Consider the following 21040-nt stretch of genomic DNA (forward strand, 5'->3'; position numbering starts at 1 on the left):
TCAAACACAGTGTGAAGTATAATTTCACTAATCAGAGGGACAAAAATAGTCTTTTCATGAAGTCCGACGGCTGAGAGCACGGTGGAGGATGCTCGAAAAAACATAATGTGTGCTCTTGACCTTTCATTAGAGATGCAGCGAGCGTTTACTGGAGCTTTAACACTTGTGTTCGAGCAGGAAGGTGCATATAAAGGACCTCACAGTGATGTTAAAATTGTTAGCAACTTAAATGCCTCCTCGTTAACCTCATGGTGTTATTACTCATAGTTCCTTGAATATTCAGGTCGGTATAGATTGTCAACAACATTCTTACATCTTCTGCATACTTCTGAACATTTTTCTGTCTCACTGTGTCTTTTCTTTCCAGACCCTGCCAACCACAACATACGAGTTAGAGATCATGGCCAAGGACATGGCAGGAAGTGAGGTGGGCCTAACAGGAACAACCACCGCCACCATTACCATAACAGATAAGAACGACCATGCCCCAGAGTTCACACATCCGCTGGTGAGAAACTTCCCTTTTTCGCTCTCTGCTTTTTCTTAATGCTCGCTTAGGTTGTTTTTGTCTGCTATGTGAGGTCACTTGTCTCCTGCCTGCAGTTTCCCACCAGAAAAGTCAGAGATTACTGTGGCTAATAAAGGAACTGCGTCTTTAAGAAGTTAGGACATCATAGTACAGATACATCCCAGTGGCATCTCGCTCTGTTATGGAGACAATAAGTTATGACAATAACTGTGACACGTCAAATATAAACATTCAAACAACACCTTTTCAAAGTGAAGTAATAGATTACTGCATATATTTGTGCTCAGGGGAATTAACTGTACAACAGTCAGAATAATGCATATTTAGTTATATGGTGTGAAAACAGAATTTGCTTTCCTTTTCAAGTATTTGTGATCTGAAACGTTAGAGTGTTGACAGTAAGGCTGTTGTAATACCACAATTTAAAAAACACCCAGGAAAATACTGATGCTTGATATTGTTTTGAGCGCCAAGAAGCTAAACTTAAAATAAATATTATTATGTCTTTATAAGCTTATTGGTTCTCTGAAGTTGGGCCTCCACGGTAGTCCCAGTTTCTCATGTGAACCCTTGGGTGCTTTAGACATGCATAAACACATCGTAGACCTAGTTGAACCTGATACACTGACGGCCAGAATGAACAACATAAACCAGCCGCATCATACATCGTCTTATTTTTTGATATTTTCAATTTTGCATTCAGTAAAATTGTGCTTCTTCTTTGCTGTTTTTCCGTGTTTTGTGCCCTGTGGCAGAGACTGAGCCTGAACTCTTGGTAATGTAGTAATCAAGGTTTTTTAAGGCAATGGTTTATGCAGAGTTGCCCTTTGCAGTGACTTGACAGATGGACTTTGTTTATGGAGACATACACTGGTGCTACACTCAGTTGCTTCTACACATACTTCATGTACATGTGTTTGTTCACCCAGCTCATGAACTTGTCTGAGTCAGTGTGACCTTTTGTTTTCTCATATGAAGATATTTCATCCTTCTCTTCAAAAGGTAAAGTTCAAGAAAACCCCGAACAGATGGCAGAAGGTGTGGGTGTGTGATGCAGGTGCAGAGGGCGCATAAGGAAAGCACTGAGCAGGAGGGGCAGCATTCCTTCTTTTGAATGAACTGGACTGTTGAGTTAAAAATCAGCAGAAAGTTAGTCAGGAAATAACATAAAACACATAAAATAACCGTAAAATCGTTCAACAGTCGGCGAGAGAGTGCCCTGTAGTACGCCCTCCACATGAATTTGTCATGAGTTGCCCCCTCGGTTGTTTTGCTGCCTTCATGCCTCCCGTTCATCTCTGGAGCTGCAAAAACACGGAGAAAGAACGAGGTCCACTAGATAAAGACCCACCTTCCACCTTAAGGTGCAGTTCCAACACTGAGTTGTGTGTTTTTTAATAGAAATGCCCACAGCTGTTGTCAGGTTTTAAGACACATAAAACTTTTGCCCGAACCAAACCTCCCGCAGCCCTCCCATGATGCATCGAGGTGTCAGGGGAGCTTGTAAGGGGCGCAGCTCAGACGTGAAATGTTACAGCTCAGAGGGCTCGGCAGGGCCACGCAGAGTGCACCGTGTCCGTGTCCCAGTTAATGTTCTCATTCCTCACTGGGAAGAGATATGTTTAATGCCACGGAGAAATTGAGCTTTTATAAAACAAGTGTTTGAGGACGTTAAGCTCCCTGTGTAAATCCTTTACCCTGCTCTCTCCCTGACCGCTTCTCAACCTGCCCATGAATCATCTACGACTCCTCGAATGAACGCCATCATATTGTGAGCGTGCGCTGGTGCTAAGCCTGTGTCAGCAGCTGCTCTCGAGCTTTCACCATATAAATTATTCAGCTAAATATTCAAGGCTTTTCATAGAACTTTGTGCCTTCCTTCCTTAAGAAGACTCTCGAGTTGTCTGTTTCTGGTGACACCCCCTCCTGTAGACCACGTGTAAGCTTCAAAAGCTCCTTTTCCAGCTTATGAGAACTCACACAGCGAAAGATGGAGAACAGGATGAAAAGGTGAGTAAAAAAAGAGAATTTTACTCATAGACATAAGTAGAGGCAAGAAAAGGAGAAGAAATCACATTTTCAGGAGACGTTATGCTGTTATTATTCATTAAATGCACTGTTGCTGGATTTTTTTTGAGTTGACATTTTGTATGAATTCAGCAACATAATCCCCACGCAGGGAGCCTCTGTATTTTCTCAGACTTACCTACCACAGCTCTACGCAGAGAGACAACCATCAGAAAGTTTAGCTTCAGACCAGCACTCGTCTACTTGGATCAACCGAACAGAGACTGTTTTCCTTTTCCTCTGTAATTTGTAAAAAAGGCAGGTGAAAAGCCTTTTTTCTCAATTTACCGGTCGATCTACGTCCCTGCCCTCACCTATGGCCACGAGCTGTGAGATCGCGGATACAAGCGGCAGAAATGAGCTTCCTCCGAAGGCTGGCTGGCCTCTCCCTTAGAGATAGGGTGAGAAGTTCAGCCATCCGGGAGGGGCTCAGAGTAGAGCCGCTGCTGCTCCACATCGAAAGGAGCCAGCTGAGGTGGTTCGGGCATCTGATGAGGATGCCTCCTGGGCGCTTCCTGGGTGAGGTGTTCCAGGCATGTCCCACCGGGAGGAGGCCCCGGGGCAGACCCAGGACACGCTGGAGAGATTATATCTCTCGGCTGGCCTGGGAACGCCTTGGTGTTCCCCCGGATAAGCTGGAGGAGGTGACCGGGGAGAGGGAGGTCTGGGCCTCTCTGCTTAGGCTGCTGCCCCCGCGGCCCGGCCTCAGATAAAGCGGATGAAGATGGATGGATGGATGGCAGGTGAAAAGAGCTTTCACTGGGTTCTGTGCAGGCCTAGGAAAAGCTAAGTACATGCATGGGAATGAATAAGATGAGGCCAAGTGCTGCTAATCAAATGCATTTTAACTGAGCAATTATCAGAGGAGGGGATGTCACAGCCCGTTTTCAGACTGTGCAGTGCTCAGAGAGCTTCAGAGCTCAGTTAGAATGTAAATGTGAACCTTCTCCCTGTAAAACAAGTGTGGCTTGTTTGGAAGGATATCCAGTAGAAATCACATGACTTTGGACATGCAAGACCAAAAGGGGAATATTTGTCCACAACGCACCACGCTTTGTGTGGCAAAACACAAAGAGAACACATCAGCACTCAGACATCGAATACCAGCTGTCGAGTGGTGGACGGGGATGATCTGGGCTTGTTTTTGTAGCAACAGGACCCGGGCACCTTGCAATCATTCAGTCTACCATGGAAATCTATTCTAGAGCCAAATGTGAGGCCATCTGTGCGACAGCTAAAGCGTCAAGTCTGGACAAATGCTGTGGCACAACCTTAGGAGAGCTTCCCATAAACAAATAGCCACAAGTTTGATCAAATAAAGCTACGCCGAAAAGACGAGCGGGATCGAATAGCTTCACAATGATGTGAGAGATGATGTGAGAGAGCGATAAACTCATAGAAAACAATCACTTCAAGTTATTGATTTTAGTTGTGTAGTTAGTTTTTCACAGTACTCGTTCTGTTTCACTTACGCTTCACATAAACAAACAATGGAAATGAGCAAATATCACGTTTATGCTTTATGAAACAGGATAGAGGTCAGTTACTGTGTTCCTCACGTTAGCTGTGATGCTACGAGCACGTACATCACAGCTGTAAAACTACAGCACTTGTATCTGGTACCTTGGCTATGACAGCCATTCAGGATATAATCCTTATTCATATCTGATGTCACATCTGAGGCTAAATCAAAATATAAATTAAATGCATTTAAATAGCACGATACTGCAGCTACTGTTGATAAATATCTTTTTTAGTGGATACAAAAACTATATTAAAACATGGCTCAGAACAGATTTTCATGTTATTTTAACACCGACACCAGACTTCTTCTAGTGCAGGAGATAATTGGAACAATCTTTCAAAAGTGGATAAAAGCACTGAAATGTGTGAATTTGTCGCTCTGGAGTCATGAATCTGAAAAACAAAATACTTTTAGACACTTGAATTTTCTTTTTTTTCCAACTTATGAAAAATGTATTTTACTCCCAAATCTAATCAGTGGATCGAAATTGGAGATTTTTCTCTTGAGTTGTTTCTGACTTTGTGGACGTCAGATTTACTACTTAAGAACGTCTTTATAGCTTCTTTTACTGGTTTTTAATGGAAACACCAGATAATTGCAAAGTGCATTTATTATTTAGGAATACTGAGAGGGGATTTAAAGTTACTTCCATGTTTTGCCACAAAATGAAAACAGGTCCAAGTCACAGCACACGACTGTGCAGGTTGAGGCAGCATCCTTTTTATCACTTTGATAACACTTTGATAACTGTGATTCATATCACTATATTTGAGCTTCCACTGCCAATTAATTCCTGTGTGTTTAAGTGAATTTCATGTTTTCCCAGGATGCAACTTCACCTACAGGACGCACTGAATATGCTCACACAAAGACAGATGATCATTTACACTTACACCCGCAGTGTGAGCGTAAATGATTATCACTGTTATCATTTCATACAGTTTTAATTCAGATTCCTCTTGCTGCAGTCTCACTAATCCACTCGCCAACCCACCAGCCCCTCACGGAGCCCCACTACAAATCCTTAGCCAGCTTGAATAAGCAGCTTCCACGAGCTGTAGGTGAGAGCTGGGAAGGCAAACAGGCGTCCAACCAGGAGATGTGGCTAAACAAAAGTGCTACATAATAACACAAGTTGGCAAAATTTTAAGATTACTGAAAAAGTGCTGGCAATTTATGTACATTTTTTTAAATCTTTAAAAATAATTTTCTTTGGAGAGTTGTACCCATTTTTAAAACAGGCCAGTGAGCTTTAATAAAAGGGAGTATTAGGGGTGCAACGATACGGTTCGATACTTTGGTGTCACAGTTCGATATTTTTTCAATACAAAAAAAAATGTTCATGCTTTTTTAATTTGTCATTTATTAAAATTATAAATATATATTTTAACTCAAAAGTACAGTTTTTAAATTTAATGTTGCTGAAACAACAAAGTAATAAAAAAATAAATCTATCTGATGGAGGAATCGCTCATCTTTGGAAAAGAGAGTTTATTACAGAGAAATGGCTCTTTCAAAATAAAAGCTCTACTATCCGCTTCTTCTGGGCTATATTCTCAGCAGCATATTAAACATATCAGGTCCCCATAAGGAGAATCCTGTGCTAACGGCTGTCTAAATGACTCGGGTAAAGTTTGTAGCATGCTGCTTGTTGTTTTTGTCTGCTTCCACTTGTCTTTGCACTAGGATGCTGTTGGAGTAAATGTGCAGTCATATTCGTTGTGTTCCCACTAGTGCTGTCAGCGTTAATCTGAAATGACGTTAACGCCACAACACGGCAAATCTCCGTTAACGAGCTAACTGCGCTAACGCACTAGTTCCCACCCATGTAATTGAGCATTGCGTGGCACATCCAACATACTGTTTTACTTTAGTCCATGACTCGCTTACCTTCAGGGTCATACGTCACATGAAAACCAAAATAATTCCAAACGCCAGATCTGAATGAGGGTGGGGGAGGTTCAATTTGCCATGTTGCAAGGAGAGCTTAGCTTCTGTCTGCTAGCTTGCGCTGCGCTCAGTGAATCTGCGTTCGACTACTCCGCCTAGGCTGCACTGTCGAGCACAGATCCACTGAGCGCTCAACACAGACAGCATCGTCAGAAGGAAAGTTGATAAAATAAATTAAAAATGTTGTATTGTTCGATACATATGCGTACCGAACCGAAAGCTCTGTATCGAACGGTTCAATATCGATACGAGTATCGTTGCACCCCTAGGGAGTATGTCTGTTCATTTTGGTTCTCTTTTGTTATCTGCTGCCCTGCTGCACACTAGTAAGACAGGGGTGGACTCACAGATCTTTATGTATGGTTTCAGTCAAACGAGAGTACTGATAGCATTGATCATAAGTCAAAATGTAACTTCCACGTTTCTTTTCTTCTGAACTTTTTGTGATTAGTGCTTTAAAATATTAACAACAAAACTAAAGAATCTGAGGTTGCACTCCCTGCCCCGTTAAAAATGAATGAGATTCATTTTCAGGGGTAAGAAGCAGCTTATAGTTAACAGATAAGTGATCCTTAATGTTGCAATACAACCTGCCTGAAGAGTCACTGGTGCAACGCTGAAATATGAACATGGAGAGAATGCTTAAAACCTTCTTTATGAAAAATGGCAGAATTAGCTGCCAAACCGCCGTTACTTTTCTCCTTAGTAAGTTCTTTTTAAGGATGGATGATTCCGTATAATCAATCTGCCATTTTTAAAATCGGAAGCTGAGGTATTCCTCACTAGGAAATTTATTACATTTTCCTACTGAAGCTCCTTCTGTAGGGGAATGTGCTCTGGCCTGATTAATTTTATAGTGAGGGTCTAATCCGATTTTTATGAGGAGAAGAAACAAGAAGACAAAATTATGTAGTAACCCTTAGCTCTGTCGTCTGAAAGGCTCGACGTGTGTGCTCCTGTCACGAAGATGGATATTTCTCCTGATGAATTTTATCTCCCGGTCGCAGCTGGATTTTTATTATCTATATGCATTTACTCAAAGTCTCTGAGACTTTCTGCTATGCTGAACTTGATATTCCTCTGTCTTAATAACAGTACTGTTAAACCTTTCACAGCTGATGTTGCATTAGAGCAGACGCTGATGTAGTCGTGCACCTTTTGCCCTGCCCTGTTATTTGGTTCATCCTCCTGCACCAGTATCCCGATCTCTCCTCCACTCTGTTCCTTCTACACTTGCATTACTTGTCTCCCCTCCACTCTTCAGCAGCTCTGTTAATTCTGCACCATGTCTGACTGGTCCTATTCCCCTCCTGCTCCTCATACCGACACTGTGATGGACCTTATCTCTCCTGTCACTCACGCTCCTGACAGCCATTGCCCAGATTTATTTCCCCCCTCACTCAATTTTGCACTCTCTTTGCCTGCCTGTCTTTCTGTTTACTTCCCTTCTTCCATCCTTTCACTTTTTCCCCGCTCTCCACTTTGCGATGACCACGAGAATATGCTCACCTGCAATCCGTCTGTCCCGCTGATAAAGACATTTGTGGTGATGAGCACAGCACCAGGCGTAGTGCGGCAGGGCCACGTCAGTGTTGTTCTATCTTGGGGGATGGCTAACAGGTGTCATGGATTAGCTGAAAGCCTTGCATGATTGCTTCACTGGCTCTGAGCTACACACAGCACTTTACTCTGGGTGATGCTGAGGCGTAGCTGGCCTGAAATGGGACTGGATCGGTGTGCCGTATGACAAGTCGGAGGCATATTTCAAGGGAATATAGTACACGTGTATTTGTGAGTGTCCTTGTGCAGTTGTTAGACAGAAAGCAGCGTGAATGGATCAGGTTAGATTAACATCTTGGGTGAGAAATTCATAGAAAAACTTGAGCCTGTGTCTTCTGCGGCTTTCTTTATATGGTTGGAGTATTTTACTGCCATTCTTTGGCTTCACTTGGAGGCTCAATAGAAGGCTGATCTGAGTGATCGTGTTTCTTTTCTTTTTTTCTATTGATGAAACATAATTATCTCGAGTGATTCATCCAGAATAGCAGCGCCTGATAAAGAAGTGATTTCATATTTCTGCTAAAAACAAAACGCTGCTGTCCCTGCCCAGGGGACCCCAGAGTTTGTAGGCCTAAAGTTGGAAAGCAGCCTATTCAAAGTTCACCGACGATGAATCTAATGTTTGATTCTCGACTCTGATGAAACATGAACTCATTCTTTGAAACCATCAGTGCAGGAACCAAAACTGCATGTTGGATTTTGTCTTCAGTTTTGTCTTCTGCAGAAAAGGGTGGCTGTTAATAGATTGCATGTAATCAATTATATTTTAAAGGGAAAAACTATTTTCAGCTCAGGTCCAGTTTTTAAAAAATATGCCCATGTTTTTATGTATCAAAGTAGGTCGTCCTCTCAGGTTCAGCAGTTGCCTGATTTACCAAAAAAGAGCTGCAAAATGACTGTTTTTGGACGAGTTTATTGCATCAATGCATAAAGGGAAAAAACAAAACTTCTGCTTTTTATGAATCTGTTTTCTTAAGTAACTGGAAGTACTCTGCAATCATGATTCTGTCCATAAAAAGCAATAAATGATTTAAACTTTATGTAATCTTGAACCTTTCCTGCAACTGCTGCTGTTTGAAATTTGCTGATTCACTTCTATGGACCTCAGGCTCGGGCTTTCTGCTGCTCTGCCCCCGTCTTCCTCTGAGATAAGAAACATCCCTTTCCTTCCTCTTTTTAAGTCCAGACTCAAAACTCACCTGTTCACACTAGCCTACTCCACATAAACTTTTCCATCCTGCTACTTTAATTTATTTAGTTGCTCTATGTTTTATCCTTATTATTTTGTAAATTGTTACGTCTGTTGTTGTTATTGCTTGTGTACAGTGTCCTTGAGTGTTTTGAAAAGCGCTTTCTTAAATAAAAATGTGTTACTAAGCTTGCAGACAGGAAACTGGCTGGAAAAGCTATAGGCTATTATGCAGAGACCAAATAAACAATAAGCTTCTCTTTAGCATATTTTGTAATTTTGCAAAATACCAATTAAAAAAAATTATCTGCAAACTCATGTAAAACATCTGTGTTGTTCTCTGATAATCATCTTGTTGCGTCCTGACTAAGCTGAAAATGAGCATGTCGACAGTGATGTCCTGTTTCCATCACAGCCAATCAGAGGCTGGGCTGATAAAGACTAGTGCAGAGTCATTTGACCTGGGAATAAAAGCAAATTGTACTCTTTCCCACTGAAGAAAAAGCCAGGCGTTACTTTATTAAAGCAGTTTTTTTTTATCTCAATTGCACAGGGACTCTAGAAACTGATTTAGCTGCAAAGTGCTAAATTGAACTATGGAGGTTTTACAGGAGAGCACACAAGTGAACTGCAGCACAAAGTTGGAACTGTCAGATTGTTGTCAGAAAGTTAAAAACTTCTCAGTCTTCGGGCCATTCCAGATGGACGAGCGGGCGCTCAATCATACATCAGTTGCTACACTTGAATGGCTGACCTTGCTTCTGAGGCATATGGGTTTTTAATGCCTGCCTGTATTCCTGGAATATTTTCGTTAACTAGCTTAATTGACAAATAGAGAATCTGAAAAGCTGCTTTGCTAAATGTCAGATTCATCAAAAATCTATCTCTGGAAGCAGCCTGCACACAAGCTGTAGAAATTTAATAAAGACACAGGTAAGCTCATTAACTCCCCAGGCACACTTACTGTATGCAGGATTAAAGCTGTGAGCAGTGTAAAAAGCAAGTGGAGAGGCTAGACGGAAAAGTATTCCATGCCTGGGTGTGGGATTGTGTGAGAAGATGAGCAATCACATGCACAATGGTAGCTTGTTGCAAATATTTGCAATGTCTACACCTCGTTCTGCTGAGAGCTAAGCTGCTTTCAAAAGCTGATAAAGGAAAAGCAAAATACACTCAACAAAAATATAAACGCAACACCTTTGTTACTGCTCCCATTCCCCATGGGATGGACGCAGAGACCTAAAATTCATTCCAGATACACAATATAACCATCCCTCCCAAACAGTGGTCACAAATCAGTCCAAATGTGTGGTAGTGGGCACATCTGCTATATTGAGATAATCCATCCCACCTCACAGGTGTGCCACATCAGGATGCTGATCTGACATCATGAGTAGTGCACAGGTGTACCTCAGACTGCCCACAACAAAAGGCCACCCTGGAATGTGCAGTTTTGTCTCACAGCAAAATGCCACAGATGCCACAAGCAATGAGGGAGCGTGCAACTGGCATGCTGACAGCAGGAATGTCAACCAGATCTGTCGCCCGTGCATTGAATGTTCATTTCTCAACCATAAGCCGTCTCCACAGGCGTTTCAGAGAATATGGCAGCACATCCAACCGGCCTCACAACCGCAGACCTCGTGTAACCACACCAGCCCAGGACCTCCACATCCAGCAGGTTCACCTCCAAGATCGTCTGAGACCAGCCACCCAGACAGCTGCTGGAACAATTGGTTTGCACAACCAAACAATTTCTGCACAAACTGTCAGAAACCGTCTCAGGGACGCTCAACTGCATGCCCGTCGTCCTCATCGGGGTCTTGACCTGACTCCAGCTCGTCACCGTAACAGACTTGTGTGGGCAAATGCTCACATTCGATGGCGTCTGGCACGTTGGAGAGGTGTGCGCTTCACGGATGAATCATGGTTCACATTGTTCAGGGCAGATGGCAGCTGAGAATGTCCCAGTTCTTGCATGGCCAGCATACTCACCGGACATGTCACCCATTGAGCATGTTCGGGATGTGCTTGACTGACGTATACGACAGCGTGTACCAGTTCCCACGAATATCCAACAACCTCGCACAGCCATTGAAGTGGAGTGGACCAACATTCCACAGGCCACAATTGACAATCTGATAGACTCCATGCGACGATGTGTTGCACTGCATGAGGCAAATGGTGGTCACACCAGATACTGACCGGTTCTGGGTCCCCAGACCCCCAATAGTGCAAAAAACTGCACATTCCAGGGTGGCCTTTTGTTGTGGGCAGTCTGAGGTACACCTGTGCACTACTCATGATGTCAGATCAGCATCCTGATGTGGCACACCTGTGAGGTGGGATGGATTATCTCAATATAGCAGATGTGCCCACTACCACACATTTGGACTGATTTGTGACCACTGTTTGGGAGGGATGGTTATATTGTGTATCTGGAATGAATTTTAGGTCTCTACGTCCATCCCATGGGGAATGGGAGCAGTAACAAAGGTGTTGCGTTTATATTTTTGTTGAGTGTATGTGTGATTCTTGTCTAACTGAGGTTTCTTTCTAACCTCTATGTTTTATAGAGCCACCAAGGGGCGAAAGTAATGAGATGGCTTCATCCTTAATCAACTGAAAAGTCCTGAAAATGTTCATGATTTTTGGATTTCTCTGAGTCATATATTTTTCTTTCAGATGGTCTAAGAAACTGTCCAGTAAAAAGAAAAACCCACTAACTAACTTATCAAAAAGGCAAACATCAAACGGCTGTGTCGCAGTGTCTCCCTGCCGTGTCGTGGCAATGAAGCAAATGCTTCTCAGAGGCAAAATAGTCTCGTCTTGAGAGATTTAATGTGATGGGCTGCTGTTATGTGTGCTGCATGTCAGAGAAAATCTTTGGGGCAGCAGGGACGTGTCACAAAGTACTTTCCATTAGGACAAACGAACAGCTGCTCAGCTGCCTGTCAGTGTAGCCACAACTGCCATCTGTATTCATAACACTTTGTGACAGACATCCAGGAACAATGTAAGCTGATCTTCAGTCATGTCTGTTTGTGTGTGATTGTACATGCTGCAGTCTTAAATATATGGTTAATAGGAGTCCCAGGCTTCTACCTTTCTACCTTTAAAACCCACCACCAGCCAAATGGCTGGTAGGCTTTTAGCTAGGCTTTAGCTTCAGCCAAGTGGAAGCTAAATTGGCCAGTCATTCATATGTAAATTAGGTTGTTAGCTGGGAATTCTGGAGGGAGGGGAGTGGGGGTGTGTGGATGAGGGGGTGGGGGAGCTGCTAAAAGCTGTGAACTTCCTTTTGTGTTTCATCTTGATACATTCTCAATCATCCAGGGAAATAAATCTCCAAAAGTCACCAACTTGGAGTGTTTCAGTTTGCCATCTTAGGGAGAAATCAACACACATGGGTGTAGGTCCTTTGTTGCTGAGATTTATTGATAAAAACAGTACAAAAAACCAACCATTTGTACACATATTTACAAATAATAATAAAAAGTGAGTGAGTACATTTCAACATTTTCAGCAATCACTCACAATCCTGGCACTGCCATGGTATCTGTAGTCTGCATTTACCACATGTGTATCTGTAGCAGTGAACACATCACACAGTGGCATGATTGTTCTTGCATTTGTGTTTGACCTGACACGTGGCTCTTTTTCCAGGACTAGGTGTGGAGGGTTGTGTCCGAAGCAACTGTTCTTTTCTTGCCTTCTTCTCAGCTACATGAGAGTGAGCCAACTCTCTTGCAAGCTCCACCACATTTACATATGAATGACTAGCCAATCCACTAGTGGATTGAGGAATTTCCCTGCGAATCTTGTTGACTGTGCCGAGGATGGTGGTTTTCAGTCTAAGAAGTTTTTGCGCAAGTGAAAGCGATGTGAAAAAATTGTCCGTGGTAACATTTCTGCCCTTGTCTAGGAATGGTTCCATCAGCCTCATTACTACATTTTCAGAAAGTCTCTCCCCAGTGGGACGATTGGGGTCCTTGCCAAGATATGGGAAGACATTGCAAATGTACTTGGATTTTAGGTCGCAAGCCACCCAAAACTTGATCCCAAACTTGTCAGGTTTACTTGCAATATACTGCAGGAAACAGCACCGAGTCTTTGATGGGAAAAGCTGTTCATCAATGGTGATATGTAGACCAGGGTTGTAGCACGTGATGCAGTTGGTGACAAATGATCCCCACACACTGGAAATTGCAGCGAACTTATCAGTCTTTGCTCGATTTGCTCCATTGTGGCATCAATCAGACCACTGGTATAATGTTGAAATGTACTCACTCACTTTTTATTATTATTTGTAAATATGTGTACAAATGGTTGGTTTTTTGTACTGTTTTTATCAATAAATCTCAGCAACAAAGGACCTACACCCATGTGTGTTGATTTCTCCCTAAGATGGCAAACTGAAACACTCCAAGTTGGTGACTTTTGGAGATTTATTTCCCTGGATGATTGAGAATGCATCAAGATGAAACACAAAAGGAAGTTCACAGCTTTTAGCAGCTCCCCCACCCCCTCATCCACACACCCCCACTCCCCTCCCTCCAGAATTCCCAGCTAACAACCTAATATACATATGAATGACTAGCCAATTTAGCTTCCACTTGGCTGAAGCTAAAGCTTAGCTAAAAGCCATTTGGCTGCTCTCCGGGTTTTAAAGGTAGAAAAAGCCAAATGGCAGTCTGTGGTGATGTAAGTGGAATCGCGCACATTTCTTCTTGTATTTCTCTGTTAGAGGACAGCAAAGATGGATCAATAATATTGATATAGGTAATGGTTTACAGTATTGCACTCAGTGCAGACTAGGGCTGCCACAAACGATTATTTTGATAGTTGACTAGTCACCGATTATTTTTGCGATTAGTCGACTAATCAGATCATCATCCATTGGATGTAAAACGACAGCTTATTGCACCAGCAGCATCTGCTCTTATATAACTATCATTAGCTTACAGCTTTAAGTGTTTAAGGTCTGTGCTAATTAAAAATAAAGACAAGATGATAGTTTATTAAATTTTAATTAAATGTGCAGATTGTTTTGGTGGAGTTTAATAAACTCAGCCGATTTACTCAGGAACAAATAAAATACTGAAAACAGCCAAACAATAACATTGTTAAGTTATCTAAGTGACTCATATATCATGTTTAACCTGAGTAGCGAAAGGCGGCGGTGGGTTTGAAAACGATTTGCCGGGAGTCCGGTGTTCTCACGGCTCTAGTGAGCCTTGCCCCCGGTTAGCTATCGAGCTAGTGGGTAACAGACGTCTCCGAAAACGTCGGAGCGCTTTTGAAAATATGTGGTGTCCTGATAAACTGAGCAGATATTTGAGGTTCACACAGCTACATTCTCGCCTGAAAATATGTTAAACGTTTATTTTGTGACCCAGAAAGAATAATAAGAGTAATATTAAAACTAACTAGCTGCCGCCATTGTTGGAAACTGAGCTGGGCCGCGCTATGAATTCTGGGACACAGCTTCTTCTTCTTCGGGGTTTAACGGCAGCTGGTTCCTTGTACATGCAGTGCTGCCATCTTCTGTTTCAGTCCGTTATTACACTCTTAAATCCTGCTACTTATTCCTGCGTCTTTTGTGATCTTACAAAGCTTCAAACAATGCGTCGACTATTAAATCAGTCGTCGATGATTTTGATAGTCGACGTAATCGTGACTAGTCGACTGACCGTGGCAGCCCTAGTGTAGACACATGTTTACATAGTTCTACTGTTTTTGGTCCTGATGTGTTAGCACCATAGATCTGCACGAGGGCAGGGTTACTGGTTTGAAACAGGCAAAAACTGCCAGCTGCCAATGAAAGACAAATTAAAGGCAGTATAAGAAAAAGGAGGCTTTCTCTGTACTGGTGTTAATGAGGCAGAGCGCATTTAATGTTACTTGGTAAAGCTGACAGATGTGCATACTTTTCCAAGGCTTCACATCTCTGTCTCAGGCGTTTTGCCAGAAGTTAGGGTTTCTCTTGCACATCCATCTGTTGGAGAAGAGGTGGAATGAATGTTGTTGACAATGCTGAGATGAAGGTTTTGTGGTTCCATAAATCAACCAGCTATTTGGCTTTGGCTTGGAGATGTTTGCTGCACGAGGTTAGACGTGCTCTTGAAATGAAGTTGAAAGAAAAACATTAATTTAATGATGAACAGTGTTTAGTTTTGCAGATATTTGACCGTAAAACAACGTGTTAAACAAATGTTCACAGCATTTTGACAAGGTGCATCTTTTTTCCTCCTTTTTAGCATCCTGAGGTACAATGTTCCGCTTAAACGCCACGATCTATGGCACATTGGCACGTTCAGTTTGCTCTGCAAATAGTTCAAATAAAGTACAGGCCCTACTTAATTCAGCCATCAGGCAAACCAAGAGCAGTCACAATACGTGCTTCTTCTGTTTGCAAAGTTTACTCTGTCATACAAGACCAAAGACACCAGTACAGAGATAATTGTACTTTAAAAGGAAAATAACGACGGATGTAAACAAAAGCTGGCATCGCAGTCATCAGGATGACGGCGCTGAAACTGTCAGCTGAAACTTGACGATATCAATTTGTTTATTTTTTCTTCTTATGCTGTTGTGCCTCAAATGACTATCACCCAATTATCTTCTGACAGCATGGCATTACCTAGAAGATTCATGGGCCAGATTATTGGAAAGTCAGACATAAAAAGAGATGGGAAGCAGAAAATCAATGGCAGCTTCTTTTTTTCTTGGACTCTTAAATGTCTGAAGTGAAGGGCTCTGATTTATGGTCACTGCCAACACTGACTGGTTGTCTATCTTTGCCTCTATCTGCATGTTTGAAGGTGTGTGTTTTCCTGCGTGTTGCTTATTAAGTCTCGGCGTGCATGTGTGTCCAGGTCGTCTTTTGTTCTCAGAGCCGCTGCTCTAATTGGATCTGTGTGTGGGTGTGGGAGTCTCAGATGCTACAGATAAAAACAAACTTGACTGCGATGCACTCTGACTGCTGTTGTCATTGCGCCCCCTGATCTTTCTCAGTGTGTTTAAGTTAGTTGAGGCCAGGTGTTCTGCCCAGTAGTTAGTCATTTCCTTATACTCTTGGTTGTTTTGTGCTCCAGTAGGAACTGGACTTTTTTCAGTGGTAAGGCCGCGGCTCAGTGTCCACATCACACAGAATAACGTTTCTCCAAACCGCATGACTGCCTCACATGATTAAACCCCGTCTGACTGGCTATTGTCGGTGTGTGAGCTTCCGAGTGTGTCTCTGCCGTCCTAAGTCTAGACGTGGATGACGGCCACGCGAATAACAAGCAGTTGTTTCTGATCACGGTGCCTTGTGTATTTCAGGTCAAGATTTTGTGAAACTGCTTACACCGCCTCAGGATTTCCCAGTAAAGCTAAAGCAATTTAAATTCCACCATCCCTCGCTTGTTTACGAGTGAGAATCGGGCCTTTTATGCCGACAACTCTCTCCTATTTGCCTTTGTAGCAGCTGTTGGCTCGCGGGACAAAAGGACCAAGAATACACGTGTGAGAATTCACATTCTTAAGAACACTGTGTTTCGCTTCTGTGTGCCCTAAATGACTGTGAATGCTTCACAGTGTTTTTTTTTAAACAGGCTTTGGATGAATAAAAAGGGAGAAAAGAAAGGAAAGAGAAAAAATCAATGTTGGTCTCTCTTCAGATAAATGCACGGAGCCCTGCAGTATAAGGCAGTAAGAGGGTAATCTGTGAAACAACAATACCATGGGCTGACAAGAGACACAGTAATCTAGGCTGGACCAGAACTATCCTTAAACAGAGTGTTCTGTGTCTGAAAGATTACAGTGTGAGCTCTGACACAATAATGATCCCGACACACGCACACATGCACACACACACACACACACACGCACACACACACACACACGCACACACACGCACACACACACACACGCACGCACACACACACGCACGCACACACGCACGCACGCACACACGCACACACGCACGCACGCACACACGCACGCACGCACACACGCACACACACGCGCACACGCACGCACACACACGCACACACGCACGCACACACGCACACACGCACACACACACGCACACACACACGCACGCACACACACGCACACACGCACACACACACGCACGCACGCACACACACGCACACACGCACGCACACACACACGCACACGCACGCACACGTACGCACGCACACACACACACGCACACACACACACACGCACGCACACACACACACACACACGCACGCACACACACACGCACACGCACGCACGCACACACACACACACGCGCACACACGCACACACACATACACACGCACACGCACGCACACACACACACACACGCACGCACACTGGCAGAACTGCCTGCCTGCCCAGCACTTCTTCAAGGGTAACCCTGATCACAATGCAGTCTTTAGCAGGAAGCCCTCCTGGCAGCATCAATAAGAATCTGATTGAGGCCTGCTGCCAACATTGAGCCGTGAGGCAGGGAGTGACTGACACCGCAAAAATAAATGAGATGCGCTGTGGGGAATCGGCTCTGGAGACATAAATGGTGTTTATTGTGTTGCGTGTGCTGTGCATGCATTTGTGTCCCCGACGTGACCGCGTAGAATCTCCTCATCTGTTCTATTAACTCTTAATCACATGCTCTTCTTTTCTGTTCTGCCATTTTTTCAAATATATAACTGCGTAGACAAATTGATTTTAGTGTTGCACGAGCAATATAGATTCATACAGAGTAATGTAAACATAGTTCTGCAAGCAGCGAGGTACCACACATTTTGCACACAGGAAAGTAAACTGAGATGCATGTGCTCCATACTGCTGCCTGCAGTCCAACCTTTAACATCATGCAATATAAATTTGTCTACTGGACTGTGCAGGAATGCAAAATGTAAAACTCTGCAGAAACATCTTTTTTATGATTTCCTTGTGTGCAAATATGGAATAAGCGCTTTTTTTACTCAAATTAGAAACTGTATCAACTCGAGGATGTTAATTTGCCCTAATGTAGTCCACCTAAAGTAAATTTGTACCTGTTGGCTCAGTATGCAATAGCGCTGCCTCTGAAATTCATTTCACATTCAGTCTTTGAAGCCTTTACAGTTACATGAATCTACGCCTTCGTCTCTGGAATCGCGCTGATTTGTTCTGTTATATTTTCTAGATTTGGGTCTCCTCGGCCGGCCTCTCAGTAATCTCCACTTGTTTCTGTCTCCCCTCACAGTTTGAAGCTCACGTGTATGAGGGCTCAACGGGCGTTGTGGTCAACCTGACGGTAGATGACAGAGACGATCCGGCCACAGCAGCGTGGAGAGCCATGTACTCTATAATCAGTGGAGACCCGACGCAGAGCTTTGAGATTCAGACCAACCCGGACAACAATGAGGGGATGCTGTCGGTTGTCAAGGTAAAGCACTCTGTAAGAAACATTTGGATACGTTCATATATTCTCGTAGATAATATAATAATATAAGTCTTACATTTCTAATCGTTGTCTCCTCTTAGCCACTGAACTATGAGGCGTCTGAATTCCTCAGCCTGCTCATCAAAGTGGAGAACGAGGATCCTCTGGTTCCCGATGTTGGATATGGCCCGAGCTCCACAGCCACCGTCCACGTCAGAGTCGAGGACATCAACGAGGGCCCTGTGTTCTTCCCAGACCCCCTAATAGTCACCAGGATGGAAAACATCCCTGTGGGAAGCTTTGTGGCATCACTTAATGCTACAGATCCGGATATATTAGAGAAACAGAGTATTAGGTAAGCAGTTTTTAGACATACTTTTGTGGTAAAAGTGCAACAAAGTCAAAAAGAGACACAGCTGCAAACTGTGGATCATCTTGGGTAGAATAAATGATGCAAGCGAGGTGATCTGGCAGGGAAATAGTAACTCGCAGTTTCAGCCCGTAGATCATCACCTTCCAGCTGCTTTGACATCTCACTCCGTCAGTCCTCACCCGTCTGCCTGAGCCGTCGCGATCCCATCTTTGTATCGCCAAATACGTCCGATCTTCCCAGCGTTCCCGGTTAGTTCGTTTTATTTGTCTGCGTAAACAGATATACTGCCCGGATAATGTGCACTTTATTGGCACAGGCCAAACTGTTCTCCCCAGTCAAGTGAAAAGTCCCAGAATCAGACAGCTCATTAACTTTAACTCTGTTACCGAAGAAGCCCTCAAATATCACCATCATCATAACTGCAAGGCTATTAGTTGCACCGTGTGCCACAATAAAAATTATTCCTCTTGCTGCCAGAGGGAGTCCCATAGTTTGCTCTGTACTTACATTTTACAAGATAAAAAGTCATCGCTGCATTTATTGCCTTTCAGGCCTAATTTCGACTCGTGTTTCTGCACCTTTGCAGCTGCATGTCATATATAAGTAAACACATGGGGCTATTATAGACCGAGGGCAATAAAACTCATCAGATCATGACTTTACTGCCCAAATTATTGATACTGCTTTATGTGCAGTAAAACGTATTCGCTGTGTTAAATGCTACAAAACATGGATTTATTATTGGATAGCGTGATAGAGTCAGGACCTCTACCAATAAAGCTTTGATAGCTGCTTGCCTGACATCACACGCCACCTCTATGATCCTATAAATATTAGAAATATTGGATAATACAAACTAGCCCCAAATGACAGCTTTAGAAGTACCAGGGAGGTCATTGGTGGGTTTTTACAAGGAATATGAAGTTTGTTTGTTTTCTCTGTACATCTCTTTACTCTTTAAATAGACGCTGTGTAAGCTTTAAAATAAACTCTTCATAGCAAAAGAAACAAAAGTTGAAGTAAAATGTAGAAAGAAAACAACAAAAGCTGGAATCCAAGACAAATACTTGTCAAAGTCAAAGCACCCATCTGTGCAGCACAGTGCTCTTTAACAAGGATAATGATCTGTTTGAGGCTGACAGACCGTGAGCTTGGCAGTATTTGGTGACAAACAACATTATTAGACAGATCAAAATGTTGGCGATGGCCCGACATGTAAAGTTTGGGGATCACGGGAAAGCCATCCAAACCTCACTGTGGAGCATCCAGACCATCAGACTCGAGTCCCTGTCTGAGTCCATCACAGGTATACGTGGGAAGCTAAAGTAATGTGATAACAGAGTTAAGCATAAAGCCTGGGACTGACTAAATATATCAAACTGTGTCAGAGTGAGGGTGGTCTCAGCATTAAAACAATATTCAGCAGCTTTACTGATATTTTTGTCATTTCACGTTACATTTCGACTGCATCGTGTCTGCAGCTGTTGGTCTTCAGTAACCTGGTTACCACATTATCTGTTCCTCCAAGAGAAAAATGTGTTGACGCAAGCCTTGAGATTCTCCAGCATGTTCTCATTAAACTACAGCACAGCTGGGCTACTTCCTGTTTGACTCAGGATAGAGAACGTCTGTTTTGTGTGGCAGGCAGGAATTGGACCCAAACGCAAACTCACGGGGGATAAACTCAAAAAGCACAGCTCTATTGCTGGAAAAACAGCTCACAAGTTATAGAAAACTAAATATAACGCTCACCAGGAAACACAGGGAGACTCACACACAGTCATGAAGGAGACGCGGACCTAAATGCACAGAGGGTTAACGAGGGCAGTGGGAGCACACAGGGAACACAGCTGACACAGATAATCGTAACGAGACAGGCAGGAGTGACACAACATGACACTGTCAAAGTAAAACAGGAAGTACACAGAGGTGCAGACAGGAGGAGAGAGAGCACGGCCATAACAGGCTGGGGAAAACATTGAATGAAACACAAGGAGGGGAGGGGAGGGCTCACAGATCCACAGAGGGGCACACAGGGGGTAAAAGTCACGAGGGGAAATCAACTTAACAACCCAGGAACCTAAATGAAGAACAAAATACAAGAAAACTAAGAATGCTGGGCCAACATGGCCCAGGATCACGACACCTACTGCTGTGAAATATTGCACTTTTCCTTATATTTTCTTATCTATATATCTCTGCCTATTTACATCTTAGGATACAAGATATTAAGATAAATGGGGACACGGTGGGCCGGTGAATCTTCTAATTGAATATAACTGTATAATATTACTGAAATCACTATAATAGGTCCCTTATAAGCTATAGTATGTTGATCATTTAAAAGCTTTTGGTGATCTTTTATTTTTTCACAGTTTTTCTTTGTTTTTTTTACATGTTCTTTGAATCTTTTATGTAATAAATCTTTCATCTTCTAACTT

General features: G+C 43.1%; 1 protein-coding gene across 1 annotated transcript in view; it reads left to right on the plus strand.

Moving 5' to 3' along the window:
- cdh13 (cadherin 13, H-cadherin (heart)) overlaps positions 1-21040 on the plus strand; it is a 423814-nt gene that overhangs the window by 334832 nt on the left and 67942 nt on the right. The window contains exons 9-11 of the mRNA XM_086297939.1: positions 368-508; positions 18047-18229; positions 18328-18581. Of these exons, the coding sequence (XP_086154065.1) occupies positions 368-508; positions 18047-18229; positions 18328-18581 (578 nt within the window). The remainder of the gene's footprint in view (positions 1-367; positions 509-18046; positions 18230-18327; positions 18582-21040) is intronic.

This window comes from Aulonocara sp. 'chitande type north' Nkhata Bay, linkage group LG7, assembly GCF_057382095.1.
Source record: "Aulonocara sp. 'chitande type north' Nkhata Bay isolate Kocher_YH1m ecotype deep benthic linkage group LG7, A_spYH_male_GT1.1, whole genome shotgun sequence".
Classification (NCBI taxonomy): domain Eukaryota; kingdom Metazoa; phylum Chordata; class Actinopteri; order Cichliformes; family Cichlidae; genus Aulonocara; species Aulonocara sp. 'chitande type north' Nkhata Bay.